General features: G+C 35.2%; 1 protein-coding gene across 11 annotated transcripts in view; it reads left to right on the plus strand.

Annotated features, from left to right (window-relative positions):
• Positions 1-19416, plus strand: part of Ppp3cb (protein phosphatase 3 catalytic subunit beta) — a 52221-nt gene that overhangs the window by 4529 nt on the left and 28276 nt on the right. For all 11 annotated transcript variants that reach the window (XM_087184707.1, XM_004846278.4, XM_004846280.4 and 8 more), the window contains 7 exons: positions 8799-8999; positions 9825-9949; positions 13196-13307; positions 16039-16184; positions 16398-16537; positions 16640-16717; positions 16822-16916. In XM_087184707.1, coding sequence (XP_087040833.1) covers positions 8799-8999; positions 9825-9949; positions 13196-13307; positions 16039-16184; positions 16398-16537; positions 16640-16717; positions 16822-16916 — 897 coding nt within the window. Of the gene's footprint in view, positions 1-8798; positions 9000-9824; positions 9950-13195; positions 13308-16038; positions 16185-16397; positions 16538-16639; positions 16718-16821; positions 16917-19416 lie in introns of those variants that run through there.

Here is a 19416-nt window from a genome sequence, read left to right on the forward strand (position 1 = left end):
GACATCCTTGTATGGTATGTAAAACATTTTGGAATATCAGAGAACTCAAATAGCAACTATTTATTAAGTTTCTGCTGTATGCTTCAAAACAGTGGGCCGCCTGCCTTGCAAGTGCAAGGTCCTGAGTTTGATCCCTGGTACCAAACAAAACAAAACAGTGGGGAGGCCCTGCCTGTGCAAGTACAAGGCCCTGAGTTCGATTCCCAGTATCAATAAAGAAAACAACAACAACAAAAAATAACAAAACAATGGGAAGACAACCAAAGTAAAAAAAGGTAAAAAAGCAGTCTTGATCTTTTGGGAAATAAGTACTTATAAAAAGTTAGTGTATTTCATATGAGCAGGCATGATTAATATTTGCCAATAGAGTAACATCAGCAAGTGTTCTGAGTGTGAAGGGAGACAGTAATGACTCTGGAGTGACATGATCTAGGAAGGGTTTTACATAGGAGGAAAGAGGCCTTGAAAGATGAGTAGGATTGAAATATGCAGGGAGTGGTAACATTTCCATGGGCAGTGGGCATTGTGCTTGGCATTGAAGATGCAGAATTTAAAAAGATGTTAAGTAAAAAAAAAAAAAAGATGTTAAGTAAGATTCTTTTGTTGCGCTGGCAGTCTAGTTGGGGAAACATTTTTATAAATAAATAATATAAGGAGTTGGAAACAAATGCTATTGGAGTGAAGAGAAGGAATTGACTATATTAATTTGAAGAAGCAGCATCATTGAGAGGGTAATGTTTTGAGGTAGTCCTTAAAGAATGAGTCTAATTTCTCCAAACAAGGTAAGGGTGGAGAAGAGAAAACAGAAGCAGAAAGGCAGAATTATATATGGCAATAATATGTAAAATGCTTGGCAAGGAGTGGCAGATGAAGCTGGAAAGGATCTTTTGTATACCAAGTTGAGGAGCTGAAATTTAAGCTAGTACGCAGGATAGCCTTTGGTTGATTAAGGACACAAGCTCTGGAGTTAAACTACCTGGGTTTGAATCCTAGTTCTACCACTTAATAATAACCTTCTCAGCATGAACAAGATACTTAACATTCATGAGCCTTACTTTTCTCATCTATAGAGTTAATAATGTCTTACTCTGAGGTTTTTGGAGGCTTAATGTATGTGCCTTATAACATGAGAATGTGTAGTGTGGCTAATGGTAAGTACTGAACAAATGGTGTCTTCACAGTTATTATTATTGACAGTTTTAAAGTCAAATAGTGACCTGCTATCTTGGTTTTTGAATGGTAATTCTAGTAGTATTGTGCGGAACAAATTATTAAAGGGAACAGAGGCTTAAAGCAGGTTGTCTGGTTAGAAGATTAATGGAATAGTTGAAGTGAAGAATGACAAAAGCATAAATTAAGAGAAAGAGAGAAACCAGGTATGGTACAAGTTCCCAATAATATTAGATAGTTGATATATATTGGCTAAAGGGTTGGGTATGGGAATGAAACAGATGAGTAACAGTTTTTTAAGACAATCAGAGACTGATTTTGCTTTAGGGATTGATTAAATTGGGCAGTTGTACCTGCAGGCAGAGTTTGGAATGACATAGAATAGACTGAAAATAGCCAAACTGAGAAGAGACCTTGAAAATAAGATTCAGGATTTTCTTTTTTTTTTTTTTTTTTTTGTACTGGGGATCGAACTGGGACCTTGTGCTTGCGAGGCAGTCAGCGGCACCACTGAGCTAAATCCCCGGCCCTGATTCAGGATTTTCTTTTTGTTTTTCAGATAAGAAGCTACTGCCAGGCTCAATGGCACACACTTGCCATCCTAGCTACTTAGAAGGTGGAGGCAGAAAGATCACAGGTTCAAAGCCAGCCTGGACAGCTTAGTGAGGTCCTGTCTCAAAATAAGAAATAAAAAGGGTGATGGTGGGGGGAATTAGCTTAGTGATGGAGCACCATGGGTTCCATCCCCAGTATGAGAGGGAAGACGACCTAAATTTTTTTGTATGGGTTAATCTAGGTGCTTTGTTTAATTAAGGAGGAAGAATAGTAGAGATTTGATTTTTTTTTTCTGGTAAATAAGAACAGAACTTGAACTAGCATTATAACAATGAAAATGTTAGGAAATTGACCGGATTGGAAGAATCAAAAGGACTCGGAGTTGGAAAGAGCAGTAACAACAGAATTTTTTTTTTTTCTTTTGGTACTGGGGATCGAACTCGGGTCCTTGTGCTTTCGAGGCAGGTGGAGGAACTACTGAGCTAAATCTCCGGCCCAACAACAGAATTCTAAATCTCAGTGACGTAGAATGGCGGTAATCATAACAAAAACCAAGAAAAAAAATCCAACATTGAGAGAAAGATATTTTAAAAACCATCAGAAATTTAAAGGGACTCGTGAGATACCTTGAAATTTTGAAGACACTGCTGTTGAATTTATTGAACTTTTCTTAGGGCATGTGGCCAATCCTTGCACATCTCAGGCCAATAAGAAGCCTTTTGATGACCTCTTTAGTCAAAACAATTGTCATTATGTTTTGTTTTTTGTTTGTTTGTTTTTGGTACCGGGGATTGAACTTGGGACCTGCATTGTGAGGCAGGCCCCGGAACCACTGAGCTAAATCCCTGGCCCTCATGTTGATATAAAGACAGATGGTACCAGAGCAGCACTTAGACTTCGATTTCAATCATGAATCTTTTCCTTATTAGTCACAACACTTTAGGAGGCCATATAACATCCCCAAACCTGTTATGTTATTTGTGAAATGGAGATAAAACCTGTCTAACCATACTCATAGAGTGTCTCTAAGAATTATGTCAAAGTATGTATGTTAAAGTAGTTTACAAACTGTAAATAAAGCCCTATGAATGCATTATCACTACATAAAGCAGTGTCAAAATATAGGAGTATTGTGGAAACTAAATAATACATCATTCATTCAGTAAACATTTATTAGTGTCTTTGTTCTAGATCCCTGGGTGTGTACAAATGATGCCTCTTAAGGCACTCATAAGCTGGTAGGGGAGACAGGTATTCACAGTGTAATTGGTAAGTGTCGTAATAACAGGTGTGCACTGTGTGCTGTGCTTTTGGACCACAAAGTGAAGCACACTATTAATGTAGGCTGGGAAGATCAGGACAAGTTTTCAGGAACTGGAACACTGAAATGAAGTTTAAAGAAAAGGAAAAGTTAAAACATGGAACTAGCATACTTCCTCTCATGGGGCATGCAAAGTGCAGAGATTGAACAAAATTATATAGTTGAAAAAATTAAAGGTGGTGTCTAAAGCATAGAATGTGTTTAGAATGTGAGGTAGTGGTAGAAAATTAGAGTGGAAATGTAGGTAGGGGGTCAGATTATGAGAGATCACATGTGTTATATTAAGCTAAAGAATTTGGATTTTAAGTAGTGAAGCCAGTCTTGAAAGGAGAGGTTGTTGGGATTTAAGTCTTTGAAGCAGAGTACTTTATGTTGTGGAACATGGCAAAATTGAAGAAGTTATAGTATTTATAGGGTGGTAGAGAAGTTATTCAGAGGCCTGGTGACCAAAGTGACAAAAACAAATGGGAGAATTATTTAGGACCTATTGACCATATAGGGTAAGGAAGAGAGAGATGTCTAGGATAATTCTCAGACTAATTAGGTAACTGTTTTGGTAATGGTTACAGGCATGTCCAACCAGGGGCCTGCAGGTTTTTTATTATAACATAGGCATGTCTAACCCACAGGCCATAGGTACAACACTCCTGGTAGACAGGAAGGCAGTGCATTTACTTATGTATGTATTAAGTTTATTATATCTAAGGAACATCCAAGTGGAGATATTTGATAGTTTAATACAGTTCTGTAGTTTAGGGATGGGATCTGGACTGAAGTCCTCTATTTGATAGTCCTCAAAATAAAGATTCTACACCTAAGAGGCTGAGGCAGGAGGATCACAAATTTGAGGCCAGCCTGAGCTACATGCCAAGATCCTGTCTCAAAACAGGTAGATGTTAGTTGAAACTACGATGATGAGATCACTAATTCAGAATATTATGAGAAGAGGGCCAAGGACAGAACCCTAGGGCACACACTGACATCATAAGGCTCAAGAAAAAGTGTAGAAACCTATTAAATAGGACAGTAAGGTATGATTAGGAAAGTAAAAGCAAAACCAGGTGCATAATTTTAAGAATACAAGAGAGTTAAAAATTAGAGAAATAGAGTAGAAGCCAAGTAAGTAAGGATTGGAGATTGCTAGGAAGTGCCAGGGACCATCTAAATTGAAGAACATGAATTTGTATTAGCATTGGATGATTTTGGGGGGCCGGAGAGTACTGGGGATTGAACTCGAGTCCTTGTGCTTTCAAGGCAGGCGGTGGCACCACTGAGCTAAGTCTCCGGACCAGCATTGGATGATTTTGATAATTTTATGCTCAGCACTCAACGTTGTAAGCTAAGTTATCCAAGAATTGGGGTTTTGCCTGGCAGATAATCTAGAAGACCAAAAAGAAAAAAACAGTTCAGAATGGAGTTGCTTCAAAATTGTAAATAGCTGGGCGTGGTGGTGCATGCGAGTAATACCAGTATTTGGGAGGCTGAGGCAGGAGGATCATGAGGAGTTCAGGGCCAGCCTCGGCTACCTGGAGAGGTTAAGGCCACTCTGAATTACATTGCAAGACCCTGTCTCAAAAACCAAAAACAAGGGCCGGGGATTTAGCTCAGTGGTTCTGCTTCCTGCCTCGAAAGTGCAAGGTCCCGAGTTCGATCCCTAGAAGCAAAAAAAAAAAAAACACCCAAAACCAAAATTGTAAAGACGTAGTAAAGGTAGCTAAATAGGGGTTGATAAGGGGCTCTATAGGTTCTTTGTACGATCAAAACACAAAAGAAAATAGATCATTTAGTGAGAAACTGCAGTTCAGTACTTAGGAGACAGATCAGTAAGTATGAAGAGAACCTCAAGCTTTTCAGTTTTTCAGATTTATTTATTTATTTATTTATTTTTAGTACTGGGGATCGAACTCGGTCCCTTGCACTTGCGCAGCAGGCGGCGAAACCACTGAGTTAAATCCCCGGCCCAGTTTTTAAGTTTTAGATAGGTCATCCACAAGGATGTTTCCTTTAGCAGGACCTACAGTGGAGAAGGTTTGCAAGCCAGGAACTCAAGTTTAGGATAAATGTGAGAGATAAATAGAAGTTGAATAGATGAAAGAGACAAGGGTAGACTGCTAGAAGGCATGAACCTCGAAGAGGCATTTTGTTTTTCTCAGTGGCGTGATGATGTTGGAAATAGTGATGGGGAGGACTAAAAGAAGGCTTAGTAGTGGAAAATAAGCGCCTGCTTTAAAAAAAAGTATTTGAGAATACCAGGCATGGTGGCACTTGCCTGTAATCCCAACATTCTGAGAGGCTGAGGCAGGAGGATTGCAAGTTCAAGCCCAGCCTGGGGCAGTTTAAGGATTTAGCCAGACACTGTTTTAAAATAAAAAATAAAAATGGGCCAGGCTTATAGCTCAGTGCAAGGTTCCTAGATTCAATCCCCAGTACTGTGGGGGTATATATATATATATATATATATATATATATATATATATATATATATATGAGAATAGTATTCTCTGAAGATTTTACGTGTCTGGGGGGAAAGTGAGGTTTTTGTTTTTGTTTTTTTAATCTGATAGGAATTCTGGAGGCCTCAGTGAAAATGTTTGTGAGGGAGAACAGCAAGAAGAAAATGGTGTGAGGGAAAGGAATACAGAAAAAAATTCAGAAGTAGGGCTGGGGATTTAGCTCAGTGGTGCCGCTGAGTTCGATCCTTACAAGCATAAGGTCCCGAGCTCGATCCCTGATACCAAAAAAAAAAATTCAGAAGTAATATAGACATATTTATAGAGACTATTTAGGACAGTGGCTAAGAATGGCAACAATGGGAAGTACAATAGAATTAACTGATCTTAGGAATTTGAATGGCACTTTGGACTAAAGTTGTTAATTTGGCATGCACACCACTGCACCACAGTGGAGTTGCAGGCCTATTAGGGCTAAGAGTTGGCAGCCTTTGGTTAGAGTTGAGGAACACAGTTAATTCTCAGCATTGCATGGTAGAAACAGTAAGATCTCTGCATCTCCCATATTCCTGACCAGTCTGTATCATTGCTAGTTTTCTAACTTTCTAAATTAACTATTTTTAGTTGTTGTTTTTAAACACCATACATTCCATGCAAGTGAAAATACCTTGTGAATTACCTTATTGATTACTATATAGATATGCCTTTCTTGTCAAAATTTGTATTACAGGAAAATTTTCAATGTACTACATTGGTCACATGAATTTTACCTAATCAAAATTTTTAGTGTTGGTAACTTGGTGATTTTTTGTGTGTGTTTGTGCTGGGGATAGAACTCAAGGTCTTTGCACAAAGCTGCATCTTCAGCTCTTTTCTTAGTTGAGTCTAAGAAATTGCTCAGGGTGGGTTCCTGCCTCAGCCTCCCAGAGTACTGGGATTGTAAGTGTACACCACCATGTCTGGTTTTGTGGTTCTTTAGGTTGAGGTTGTTCAAGCTAATCCTCCATTATTTAGCCATTTCACTTGTTGACCATTTACATTAAATTTGCTTATGTTAATGTTCAGGTTTTTTCTTATCACAAATAGAGAAGAGTAGGAAAAATAGTCTGAAAGTTAGTCTGTAAAAAATTCATATAGAAGCCAAGTTCTTTGTTTTTTACCTGTATCCCAGCTACTTGGGAGGCTAAGATAAGATGATAGTAAATTTGAGGATAATCTGGGCAATTTAGCAAGATTCTGTCTCAAAAAAAGGACTGGAATGTAGCTCAGGTAGACTGCTTCCCTAGCATGTGCCAGGCCTAGGGCTCAATGCCAATTGATACTGTCACCTGCATGTGTGTGTATGTGTGTATATGTGTGTGTGTCTGTGCACATGTGTTTAGATATGCATTTATATGAAAAAAAACTCTGGAAGCAGCAATAAATTTTTTTCTTTATATAAGATCCTCCCTACTTTTTTGGGGAACAGAGTCTTGCTATTAGTCCAAGACTTGAACTTGCTGTATAGCTCAGTCTGGCCTGAAACTAAAATCCTCCTGTCTCAGCCTCCCAAGCACTGGGATTACAGGCATGTACTACCACACCTAAGAAAAACCTTTTAAATGTCTGAAAACCATATGGAAATGCTTTAAAATATTGCACTTAGGAGTTAACCAAACTAATGATTGAAAATGTTACTTTGATAAAATATATATTTTAATCCCCTACTGAATGCTTATTTTAGGCCAAATTTTATTTGGTCAGTTTTCTTCAGCCTTGGCAGATTACCTGCTACAGCTCCTTTACCCAGCTGCCAAACAATGCTATACATATTTCTTTTTCTTTTTTTTTTTTTTGGTACCAAGGATTAAACTGGGGTCCTTGCGCTTGCGTAGCAGGTGGTGAAACTACTAAGCTAAATCCCCAGCCCCATATTTCTTTTTCTATAACTTTTTTATTCACTGATATATTAAAATACATTCCTTTGGAAACTCCCTATTCTTTACTTTCAGTGTTGTGTTGTTAGATCAACACTGATCCCCTATAATTTTCATCTTTTCATTTCTTTTGCTATCAGGAATCGAACTTAGGGTCTTGTGCTTGCCATGCTGAGCTATATCCCTGGCCCAGTTTTCATCTCCTTTTACTCATGAATGAGTGGCATCTCTCTACCACCCAACTTGTTACCTATTCCTTAAAGATATCCAAGTTGGTTTTGAAAGTAAAAGTATGCCTTGAGTTGAAAAAAAAAAAAAAAAGCATAGGTCCGTAGATAGCCATGGAGGCAGTGTATACCTCTGTTTTCAGCTGGATAATGACATTCTGACTCTGGGTTAAAGAAGCAGCAACTCTTTAGTGTGACTTGCAGTGGGATATTCATAATGTGTATGAAAACATGCAGTATTATTTGTGTCTGACTGAGTTGGGGAAAGAGGGATAGTGCTCCAGTGGATTTTTAGGACATTCTGAATTTTGAGCAGAATTTAGCAATTAGTAAAATCATGTTGTTGATTGTTAGGAAGTTTGGATGATCTAAAATGCTGCATCTTAAAATCAAACATTATCTTTTAATGAATAGAGTAATGTTACTCTCTTTTTTGGGGGGGTATCAGGGATCGAACTCAGGACCTTGTGGTTGTGAGGCAGGCGTGTTGCCGCTGAGCTAAATCCCCAGCCCTTGGATAGAGTAGTAAAATTTTTTCTGGCCTAATGAGAAAAATGTGAACTTAATCTTGGTCTCAAAAATTTGTAGTTAACTTTCTCATTTTTATAATATTTCCAAAGTAACTCTTGATTTATTTGGTAATCAGTTCATTAAAGTGTTTTTGTTTTTTGTTTTTGGTACTAGGGATCAAACTCAGGACCTTGCGCTTTCGAGGCAGGCAAGGTGCCACTGAGCTAAATCCCTGGCCCTTAAAGTATGTATATTTTTTTTTTTTTGGTACCAGGGATCGAACTGGGGTCCTTGCACTTGCGCAGCAGGTGGCCAAACCACTGAGCTAAATCCCTGGCCCCAAATATCAGATTTTTTTTTTTTTTGGTCCTGAGGATTGAACTTGGGTCCTTGCACTTGTGCAAAAAATATGTATTTTTTAAATGGTTGGTTTACTGATGGAACAAATTTGGTTATAGCATATATAATTGTTTAATCTTTAGCGATAAATAGCCCTAAAAGATTATATTCAAGTAGGCTAGAAAGTATTTTTTTTTCTTATTTTTATTAGGAACATGGTAGGTTACCTCATATTTGGGATTTCTTTCTACTCTGGCTTATGTTAACATATCAATAGTGACTTATTTAGTATTATTAAAAAAAATTGCAGCTGTCCCTTTCCCCCCAACACATCGCTTGACATCTGAAGAAGTATTTGATATGGATGGGATACCCAGAGTTGATGTTCTGAAGAACCACCTAGTAAAAGAAGGTCGGGTTGATGAAGAAATTGCACTTCGGATTATCAATGAGGGTGCTGCCATTCTTCGGAGAGAGAAAACCATGATAGAAGTAGAAGCTCCAATTACAGGTAAACTATGTATGTTTTAGATGTTATTTTTGTTGTACCATTATTTAGTTGCCTCAATACAAAGCTGTTTTTTCAATCGTGTCATATACTAAATTAATATTAATGATATTTTGGATTTGCAAATTATTTTCTGTATGTTTAAATTTTTTGGCTTGTTTTCAATGAATAAATACAATCTTAACTTGAGTACAGAAATTAGTCTGATTTACATTTTTGAAGATTTCATTAGTTGTATTAGCCCTACTTTAGCCTGACTCAACACTTACTTTGCTTTCACTCATTAGAGACAAATACCTTGATGTCATATCAGATATCAAAGGTGACCATTTAGAGATTTAGAATGGAGATTTTAATGCACCCATTATAGTTTTGTCATCCTATGACTTAAACACATCTTGACTCCTAAAAGGGAGCTTTATAAATTTAGATGAAAAGTTTGTCACTGGCCAGGTATGGTAGTGTGTAGTTCCAGCACTCTGGAAGCTGAGGCAGGAGGATCACCACAAGTTCAAGGGCAGCTTGAACTATGTAGTGAGTTCAAGGCCAGCCTGAGCTACATAGAGAGACTTTGTCTTAAAAAAACTAAAAAAGAAAAATTTGTCACTGACCTCGAATTTTGTTATATCTGTTATATCTTGTTCTAGGTCTTGGACATATGAACCCTTGGTTACACATCATCCCTATCATAACTCTTCATAGAGCACATCCTTTCCAGTCATTACTTGATAGCATTTATATTATCTCTTATGTAAAAGAAATTAGAATTTAAGTATTATTTGTTACTTCAGAAGTTTTTTTTCATATCTAATAATCTTCTTGTTTCAGTGTGTGGTGACATCCATGGCCAATTTTTTGATCTGATGAAACTTTTTGAAGTAGGAGGATCACCTGCTAATACACGATACCTTTTTCTTGGTGATTATGTGGACAGAGGTTATTTTAGTATAGAGGTAATAATCATATACTATCGTTTGATTTAAGTGTTAAATAGATGATTTCTATTACTTTCTAATACAGTGAGTTTCTAAAACTACCTGTGTTTGGTTCTTTTTAATACCTCTGCAAATTCTGAATTTATAGGTATTCTTTCAGACTACTTAATAATTTTTTTGGTATTAATCTGTATAATTATAATTGCCATTTTTTTCCCCATTGGAAATTATGAGCAAACTGAGCAGTCTTTATTGCCCTGTTTTCTCATGGCTTTAAAAAGATATGTTGTTTATTTTTATATTTATCTTTATTGTCCCTAAAGGCACTAAATCATGTGAAAAAGTTTAAATTCTCTCTGATGAAATGAAGCATATTACGATTCTTTTCTTGCTTAAGCCCTAGTGCTTCTCTCTCTCATTGTGTGTATTAAGACCCAACTAGGGGCCGGGGATTTAGCTAACTGGTTTCGCCACCTGCTGTGCAAGTGCAAGGACCCGAGTTCGATCCCCGGTACCCCCCCGCCCAAAAAAGACCCAACTATATCATATAGAATCTTTGTGTATTCTAAGTATATCATACACAAGTTTTACGTATTCTGAAATTGTTTTTAAAAGCTTAAGAGGGCTGGGGATTTATCTCAGTGGCACCGTGCCTGCCTCCCAAGCTCAAGGTCCTGAGTTTGATTCCCCAGTACTGGGGGGAAAAAAGCTTAAGAGGCATTAAAATGACCTGTTGATCATCATTTAACAAGATTCTTTTTGCTCCTTTTCCCTCCTAATATATAAAGTATGACAAATACAGAACATTCTGAATTTTCTAACATATGCATCTTTCTTTTCTTTGAAATGAAAGCAGAACCATATTATAATATTGTTCTGTTACTTGTTTTCTTCATATATCTGTTCACTGAGTCTCTTTCCAAATTAATAAATATAGGGCCGGGGATTTAGCTCAGTGGTTCCGCCGCCTGCCTTGCAAGTGCAAGGTTCTGAGTTCGAAAAAAAAAAAACACCAAAACAAATTAATAAATATAAATCTACACCTTCATCTTTAATAGCTGCATTATCTTTCATTGAATAAACAAATCACAATTTCTTGTTAGGAGACCCTTAAGATGTTCCCAGATTTTTAAAAAAAATGTTCCCAAATTTTTTGCTATTATAAATAATGCCTCAGTGAGCTGTTTGATTAATTTATCTCTGGTTATTCACCTTGCTATTTCTGTAGAGCAGATTCTAGAGGAGAATTTCTGGGTCAAAGCTATACTGATAGATACTTTTGTTGTGTATTTAATATGTTCCCAGCATGTTCTAAGCATTTAACAGACATTAATTCAGTCCTCACAACATTGTTATGAGGTAAATACTGTTACCTTATCCATTTTATAGATAAGGAACTTGAGGCTTGGAGAGACTAAGTAACTTACCCAAAAGCATATTTTTAGTAAATGGCACAGTAAGTGAGGGAGTCTGACTATAAGTCTGTGCTATTAATAACCTCACCTAATAGATATTGAAGCCCTCCCTGGTGAATTTTCATTTTAGTGTTTTCAGTATACTTTCCTTTTAAGGTGTGCTAGGATTCCCAGTGTGGAATGGAGTTTGGAGTCTGTTCCTCTTGCTTCCCTCACAAATTTTATCACTGAGTTTTCTTCATCCCATGCAGTTTTATTTCTAACCCTTTAACTTTCTCGAGAAAATGGCTCTTCCTAAAAAAAAGTTTTGAGGCAGTTGGTAAAAAAAAAACAAACAACTAGCTGGACATGGTGGTGCATGCCTATAATCCCAGCACTTAGGAGGCTGAATGAAGCAGGAGGAGCGCCACAAATTCGAGGCCAGCTTGTGCTACATAGTGAGTTCAAGGCCAGCCTGAACTACATAGTGAAACCCTGTCTCCAAAAGAAAAAAAAAAAATAGGGGCCAGGGATATAGCTCAGTGGTGCTGCACAAGGTCCTGAGTTTGATCCCCATTACCGAAAAAATAAAATAAAATAAAATGAAATAAAACAAATAAAAATTATATTAAAAACACTAATGGGCTGGGGGTTTAGCTCAATGGTTCCACTGCCTGCCTTGCAAGTGCAAGGTCCTGAGTTCAATCCCTGGTACCAAAAACAAAAACAAAAACACTAGCAATTTTAGGAGCCTAAGCATGTTAGTGTATATATACTTGTATAAGATTGTTTTGTAACTGACTCATTTAATGCATTTAAATATAAAAGGAAGAAAACAATCAAAAGCAGCAAGTTCATGTTGAGTGCATTAGCTGTTTCCCTGCTTTTATTTTTCCTTGTGAATGAAATGGAGATGTGAATAGTTACATATTTCAACATACCTTAACCTTTTAAAAATACAATTTGTTTTTTTTTAGTACTGGGGATTGAACTCGGGTCCCTGCGGTTGCAAGGCAGGTGGTGGAACCACTGAGCTAAATCCCCAGCCCTAAATATACACTTTTTAAGTTTTGTGTGTGATTATATATCCCACGTTTCTTTCCATATGAAATAGTCCTTTCTTTTCTTTTAACCAAGTAGAATGTTAGTTTTTTTCTTATAATGTTCTGTACTATTTGTTTTAATATTCCTTTTATTATAAAATTGCATTTTCTTTGAATTAGACCAGCTCACAAGCTCCTACCTATATAAGGATTTATGATCAACAAAACAAACATAAAACTTAGCCCTTCCCTTTGTTAAGCAGCATGGCATATTACTTAAGATTAGAGGATCAGAATCTTATTATTTAGGAGTTTTGTGATTTTGGACAAGTTACATAAGCTTATTGCTTCATTTTTCTTATTTGCAAAATAGAGGTGATAATAATAAATACTTCATAGTATTGTTTGAGAAATACATGAGGGGGATTAATTATATAGTGCTTGACCCACTGTAAGTACTCTAAATCTTAGCTGCTATTATTTTTGACATTATTCTTATATTTAGTAATGAACATAAGGAGGAAGCCATTCTGGGTTTTTTTTGTGTTGAATAAACTGTAAATTAAAGTAATAGATTATTTGATTCATTGATTCAATAAACATTTATTGCTCATCTCCTCTTTGCTAGGTACATTCTAGGAGTGGAGAATCAGAAGGAATAAGACAACAAAGTCTTATGATTTCATGGAGCTTGTATTTTAGTAAGCGACAAAAATAATAAAGTAGTAGAGATCATAAGGGTAAAAGAGTTAAAGGAAAAGGAGTAAAAAACAACTTAGTTAAACAAAAATATAAGATAAATTCACTGGAAACATTTTCTTTTGCAGTGTGTCTTATATTTATGGGTCTTGAAGATTCTGTACCCAAGCACATTATTTCTTCTGAGAGGCAATCATGAATGCAGACACCTTACTGAATATTTTACCTTTAAGCAGGAATGTGAGTACTTTCATGGGAAATATTTTCACTTCCTTATTTTTGTTTTATGGACTGATGTGGGTAGTAAAAATTATGAAGACTATACAGTGTAGTATATAATAACAAATTTTGTGTCTATATACATAAATATTTGAGGAAGATTATTGAGCACTGTCTATTTTTTAATGGTATTTAATTCAAAAATTTTCATCCTTATATATCCTAAGTTGAACTTTTACAAATATACATAGGAATAGTTTAGTGTTTTATATATATTTAAAATTTTTTAATGTTTATGGAGTTGTATATAGTCTTGTGTTTTTTTTTGCAGTACCGGGGATCAAACTCAGGACCTTGCGCTTGCCTGGCAGGCGCAGCGTCACTGAGCTAAATCCATGGCATAGTTTTAATGTTAAAATTATAAACCAAAAAAAAGTTACTGTTGCATTTTAGATTTTTGTCCCCCAATCTTGAGATCATCGCAAATCAGTTCATGAATTGAAATTCTTTCTTTTTTTTTTGGTTTTTTTTTTTTTGTTTTTTGAGAGAGTCTTGCTACGTAGTTGAGTTTGGACTTGAACTAAGTACCCCAGGCTGGTCTCTAACTTGGCAATCCTCCTGCCTCAGGCTCCTGAGTGCTGGGATTACAGGCATGTGCCAACATGCCAACCAAAATTCTTAACCTACAGAGTTTATCCCTTTTCTCTCTCAATTATAACGATAATCTCTAAACCACAGTATGACATAGATCAGTATTTGTACTTGTTTCATTAATATTCATGACTATTAAACCATAAAGTTCTAAAGTAGGAATTCATTTATCCCTTAGTACCTATGGGGATTTATTTCAGTACCTTCTGTAGCTACCAAAATCTGCAGATGCTCAAGACCCTTAGATAAAATGCTATAGCATTTGCATATAATTTATGCATATCTTTCCATGTACTCTAAATCATCTCTAGATTATTTATAATACCTAATACAATGTAAATACCATCTAAATAGTTGTTATACTGTTTTGTTTTGGTACCAGGGACTGTTTTTTGGGGGAGAAAGATGGTTTCTGGATTAGATTTTCATAAGGAGCACAGCCCAAACTTTAGGGAATAAAGAAAAGAAAAAGACATCTGAACATATTTAATACAGAGACAAGTTGTTTTTTGGGGTTTTTTTTGTACCGGGGATCGAACTCTGGACCTTGGGCTTGCGAGGCAGGCGGCAGAACCACTGAGCTAAATCTCTGGCCCCCTTTTAAAATTTTTTTTATTTTGAGATAGGTTCTCACTAAGTTGCAGTTGTATATCATGGACTCAAACTTGTGATCCTCCTGCCTCAGCCTCTCAGAGTGCTAGGATTACAAGCATGCCCCATTATTCCTGGCTCCCTGAGTATTTTTGATCTGAGATTGGTTGAATTCACAGATGCAGAATACACAGATAAAGAGGGCTAAATGTAATTTTAGAATTACTGAGACACAAAACAATCCAGTAAAGATCATATTAGTAAATAATTAGAGTAAAAGAAATAAAGACAGCAGTGGGCAATGGCAGAGAAAAACTACTCATAATAACCTCAAGGATGAGGCCCATAACCTAAATGAATAAGAGGAGGCACATAACCTAAACACGTAAGATAAAACCTGTGGAAAATACATGCTTGACCCGAAAACCATCAAATTAAAATTGTTACTAAACCACAGTGCTGGAAAACAGGTCTGTCAATAAACTGAGTTTAGAAACTCTGGCTGCTATATATAGAGATAGATTTTTATTACAATATTAACCAAAAGATTCTGGGCTAATCTCCCTTCCCTATCCCACATATGTTCACATGTAGACACCCTTCTAGACAGATTCTGGGGCCTTCCAGAACTGTTCAGATACCGTGCTCTCAGTTCAGATACCCCGTGCATGAGCTATTTACCACCTGGAGGTCTTAAATAAGAGGAAATGAGAACTAAGCTGTTTTTTTCTTAGATAATTAGCAACCTCCCCGCAAATCTCACCACAACAAACTATCCAAGAGTTAAAAGTATAATGGAATAACAAAATGTGCATATCTCTCTATAATTAAATGATCATTTGATTTGATGGAGCTTCTATATTGGTTTCCTGCTTCATTACCCATTTTAAATATTCATTTTAGACATTAGGAGTCCGCTAGCTCCTCCAACATCTATTTTCTTTTCTTTTTTAAATGGATAGACCTTGAATTTTGTTCTGATTATGTAGTGGTCTTTCCTATAGTAATAATAGTCATTTGCTCTCAGAATAAAATAAAAGTATGAAAACTATTTTAGCCTTCAGTTCTAATTTTGCTTTATTTGGCCTATAAAGGTAAAAGTTTGAACTGTCTATAGAGAGCTGACATAGTTATTTTTAGCAATATTTTTTGACTATATGCTGCATATCCTACATAAAAAATTTACTCTTAGGAATTTTGACGAATGTATAGTATTGCCCAGCACCACAGTCATGATACAGAAAAGTTTCACTATGTCAAAAATTCCATCTTGCTCCTTTTTTATGGTTACCACTTTACCTATTCTCAACTCCTGACCACCACTTATGTGTTTACTGTCTCCATAATTTTCTTGCTTTGATTTTAATTTAAAACATTTGCCTCTTTTATAATAAAAATTTGTAAAATACAAGAGAGAGGAGAGAGCAGAAATAAAAATCTGGTATCTGTATCTGTGTTTAAAAAATGACCAATGATCCATTTTTACATGTTAAATTTTTTCTTTTCCTAGGTAAAATTAAATATTCAGAAAGAGTCTATGAAGCTTGTATGGAAGCTTTCGATAGCTTGCCCCTTGCTGCACTTTTAAACCAACAGTTTCTTTGTGTTCATGGTGGACTTTCACCAGAAATACACACACTGGATGATATTAGGAGAGTGAGTAGAAGCTTCAAATTTCTCAACACTGTCAAGATTAGATAATAGTAAAAATCAGTATACTGATATTTTAAGGAAATTACCTTCTAATCATTCAGAACAATGTAGTGTAATCTGTATTCAGAGTTGGTACCACTTTCCTATCTATGTTCTGTCCTCATTTTTTGATGAGTTTTTTCTGTTCCTTGTTTATTTCTTTTCTTTCTTTCACAGTTAGATAGATTCAAAGAGCCACCCGCATTTGGACCAATGTGTGACTTGCTATGGTCCGATCCTTCTGAAGATTTTGGAAATGAAAAATCACAAGAACATTTTAGTCACAATACAGTTCGAGGATGTTCTTATTTTTATAAGTAAGGAAAAATATCCAGGATTAATCATATTTTAGTATTTAAAATTTATTTAAAATACTATTTAAATAAAAGAAAAAACATTTTACTTTTTTTCCCCTACAGCTATCCAGCAGTGTGTGAATTTTTGCAAAACAATAATTTGTTATCGATTATTAGAGCTCATGAAGCTCAAGATGCAGGGTAAGAATTCTGTCTCCCTGACCCAAATTAACACCTTGATACAAATCAAACTTAGTAACTATGATTTATGCTTTACGATGCATATTAAGTTATTTGTTTTGCAGCTATAGAATGTACAGAAAAAGTCAAACTACAGGGTTCCCTTCATTAATAACAATTTTTTCGGCACCTAATTACTTAGATGTCTACAATAATAAAGGTAAGATGTTGTTGATAAAAAATTATTAAACAACTTTGCATTTTAATATACTTATTTTTGAAAATGTAATAGAAAGGGGTATTGTTTAAAACTATCCAAAGTATAAAAAACTGTAAGAGAAAGAAGAAAACAAGAAATAAAAATCCAAAATGTGAAATGTCATATGTGATCATATATGATCATTTGTGAGCTTGTCACTTGCAAAAGCTGTTGTAAAAAAATGCATACATAATTTTCTTAAACTCACTTTTCTTAATTCTTTTCCTTTATAGTCAAGAGAATGTTTTTGTCTTAGTATAAAGCTGCTGCTGCTTGGACAGTTTTGTTTATTTGCATCATCTGCTTGTTTAGTTTATCATGTTGTTTTATATGTACTTTTATCCCCACAGCCTTTATCACTGCCTTTTGAAGATTTGTGTTTGGACTTTCTTTGATTATCTAGTCTGACTTCTTTTCAGAGATAAATTTTCTTTCTCTTTTACTTTTTTTGTAGTATTTTTTTTTAACCTTCTATTCCAGTGTTTCTTATTTCTTCTCCTTCCCTCCAAATTTGATCTGTTTGTAATGATAGGATTTCATTTTATTCTGAATATGATTTATTGACAGATAATACAAAGGGTCTTAGTCTAGTTAAATATGTGCCAAGGACATTAAAGGTGAGATTGAATTTATACAGTTCACATCATTAGAGGAAGAAATTAAGAGGCCAGTTCCTAATCTGTCTTGACATGTCTGGAATTCAGTTGGCAATTTCATAGCTTCAGAGTAGATGTGCCAGGAGAAAAGAACAGAAGGTTAAAGACTTAAAAGTACACTTAGAACGATAGTGAGGTCATTGCTAAATATGGGTCATAGTGTAGGTTCGAAAGAGGAGCAGAATTTGAGTTTTTTGGATAATGGGAAATGATGGCTGAAAGATTAAACATTTGTTTAAGATCCAACAGTAACATGCTGAATAACTGATACAGAATATAAGAACTTAAAGAAATATGGCTTCAGTTTTTAAAAGAAACAATCTAAGTTTTGACTGCATTCTCAAGAACAGAATGGAGTGCTTTATTTTTTTTGCAGTGCTTTTTTTCTTTGTTTTTATTTTTTATTAGTATATGTTTATAGCACATGATTACATTCCTCATGAGGAGTTGGTACATGTACATAACACATCTAAATTCTTTTTTCCATCCCCTTCCCTTCCCCTTCTTCCCACTCCCTCCTCCACTCTTAGTCCTCCCATTTGGCAAAAGAGTGATCTCCATATTTTCTAATATCTATCTTTTATGTTATTCTTTATTTATACTTTGGATTTCTCATATAAGAAAAACTATGCAGTATTTAAGCTTGTGTGTATGATTTATTTCACTTAACATTATCATCTCTGCCAGTGCTCTTAATTCCGCAGATGTGTCTGTTCTTGTCAGTATTAAAGGAGCTAGTATTCAGTGTTCAGCTGATTACTGCCTTACTGGTTATCCCTTGTCACTTTGACTCAGGAATCAATTTTTTTTTTAGTGCTTAAAAATGAAACTCAAACCATTACATGTATTTTGACAAAATCAACTGTCTCTTAGTAGTTATGATTCTATACATAACTAATATTAATGCTTTGAATGTTTACATAGTATGGGCATGTTTGTGATGTTCGTTCCCATTTATAAGACAATTTTCTAGATTTTTCTCTCTTTGTCTTTTCTTCCTTAAATAAGGCCTGAAAGCTTGGTATTAGCCCACAGTCTCTGAGGCTAAATTTAAAATATTTTTATTTCATAAGGGAATTTCATAAGGAAAACAAACATACACTGGTTAAGTTAGTAAATGGTAATATGTAGCAGGATTACTTTGGATTCTGTATTAGCCAGAATTGCAGATCTTGGAATTTAACATCTGTATTTCAGTGCTTTTCATTAAAGTAAAGGAACAAAAAGTAACCACATACTTACTGTAGTATGACAAAGCATTTTATACTTCTATGTAGTCTTCTATGAAATACGTCCTCTGATCTTAAACTTTGAGATAGACAGGATGAACATTTTATTTTCATTTTATAAGTGAGAAACAGATTAAACAATTTACTACACATTCCATAGCCAGTACGTGCCATATTTTAGATTAGAATAGAGCCCAGCCCTTCTAACCCCTTATTCCAAAAGTATTGTAACCAGTGATGTAAATTTATGTAGGTTACTGTAAAATATTTAGTTATATCAACATTGAAACAGATATCTGAAATTATAATGAATATATTACCTTTGGATTATTATAATATTTTATCTTTTGGTATTTTAGCAGAATTTTTTTCTAAATGAAGTAAAATATTTCAAGTTGTTTCACCTTATTTTCTATAGTAAATGAAATAAATACATCCACACATCCATAAATAAATTAGTGAAGGTTTTGATTTGTTTGTTTGCTTTATTACCACTTAGCTGTCCTTATGAGGTTGCCTAAAGCTAAAAAGATCCTCTTTTAATTTCTCAATTTATATGAAATTTAAAAACCTAGA

This window comes from Heterocephalus glaber, unplaced genomic scaffold, assembly GCF_053883595.1.
Source record: "Heterocephalus glaber isolate CG9 unplaced genomic scaffold, H.glaber_assembly_v1.0 deba00001497, whole genome shotgun sequence".
NCBI classification, from domain to species: Eukaryota; Metazoa; Chordata; class Mammalia; order Rodentia; family Bathyergidae; genus Heterocephalus; species Heterocephalus glaber.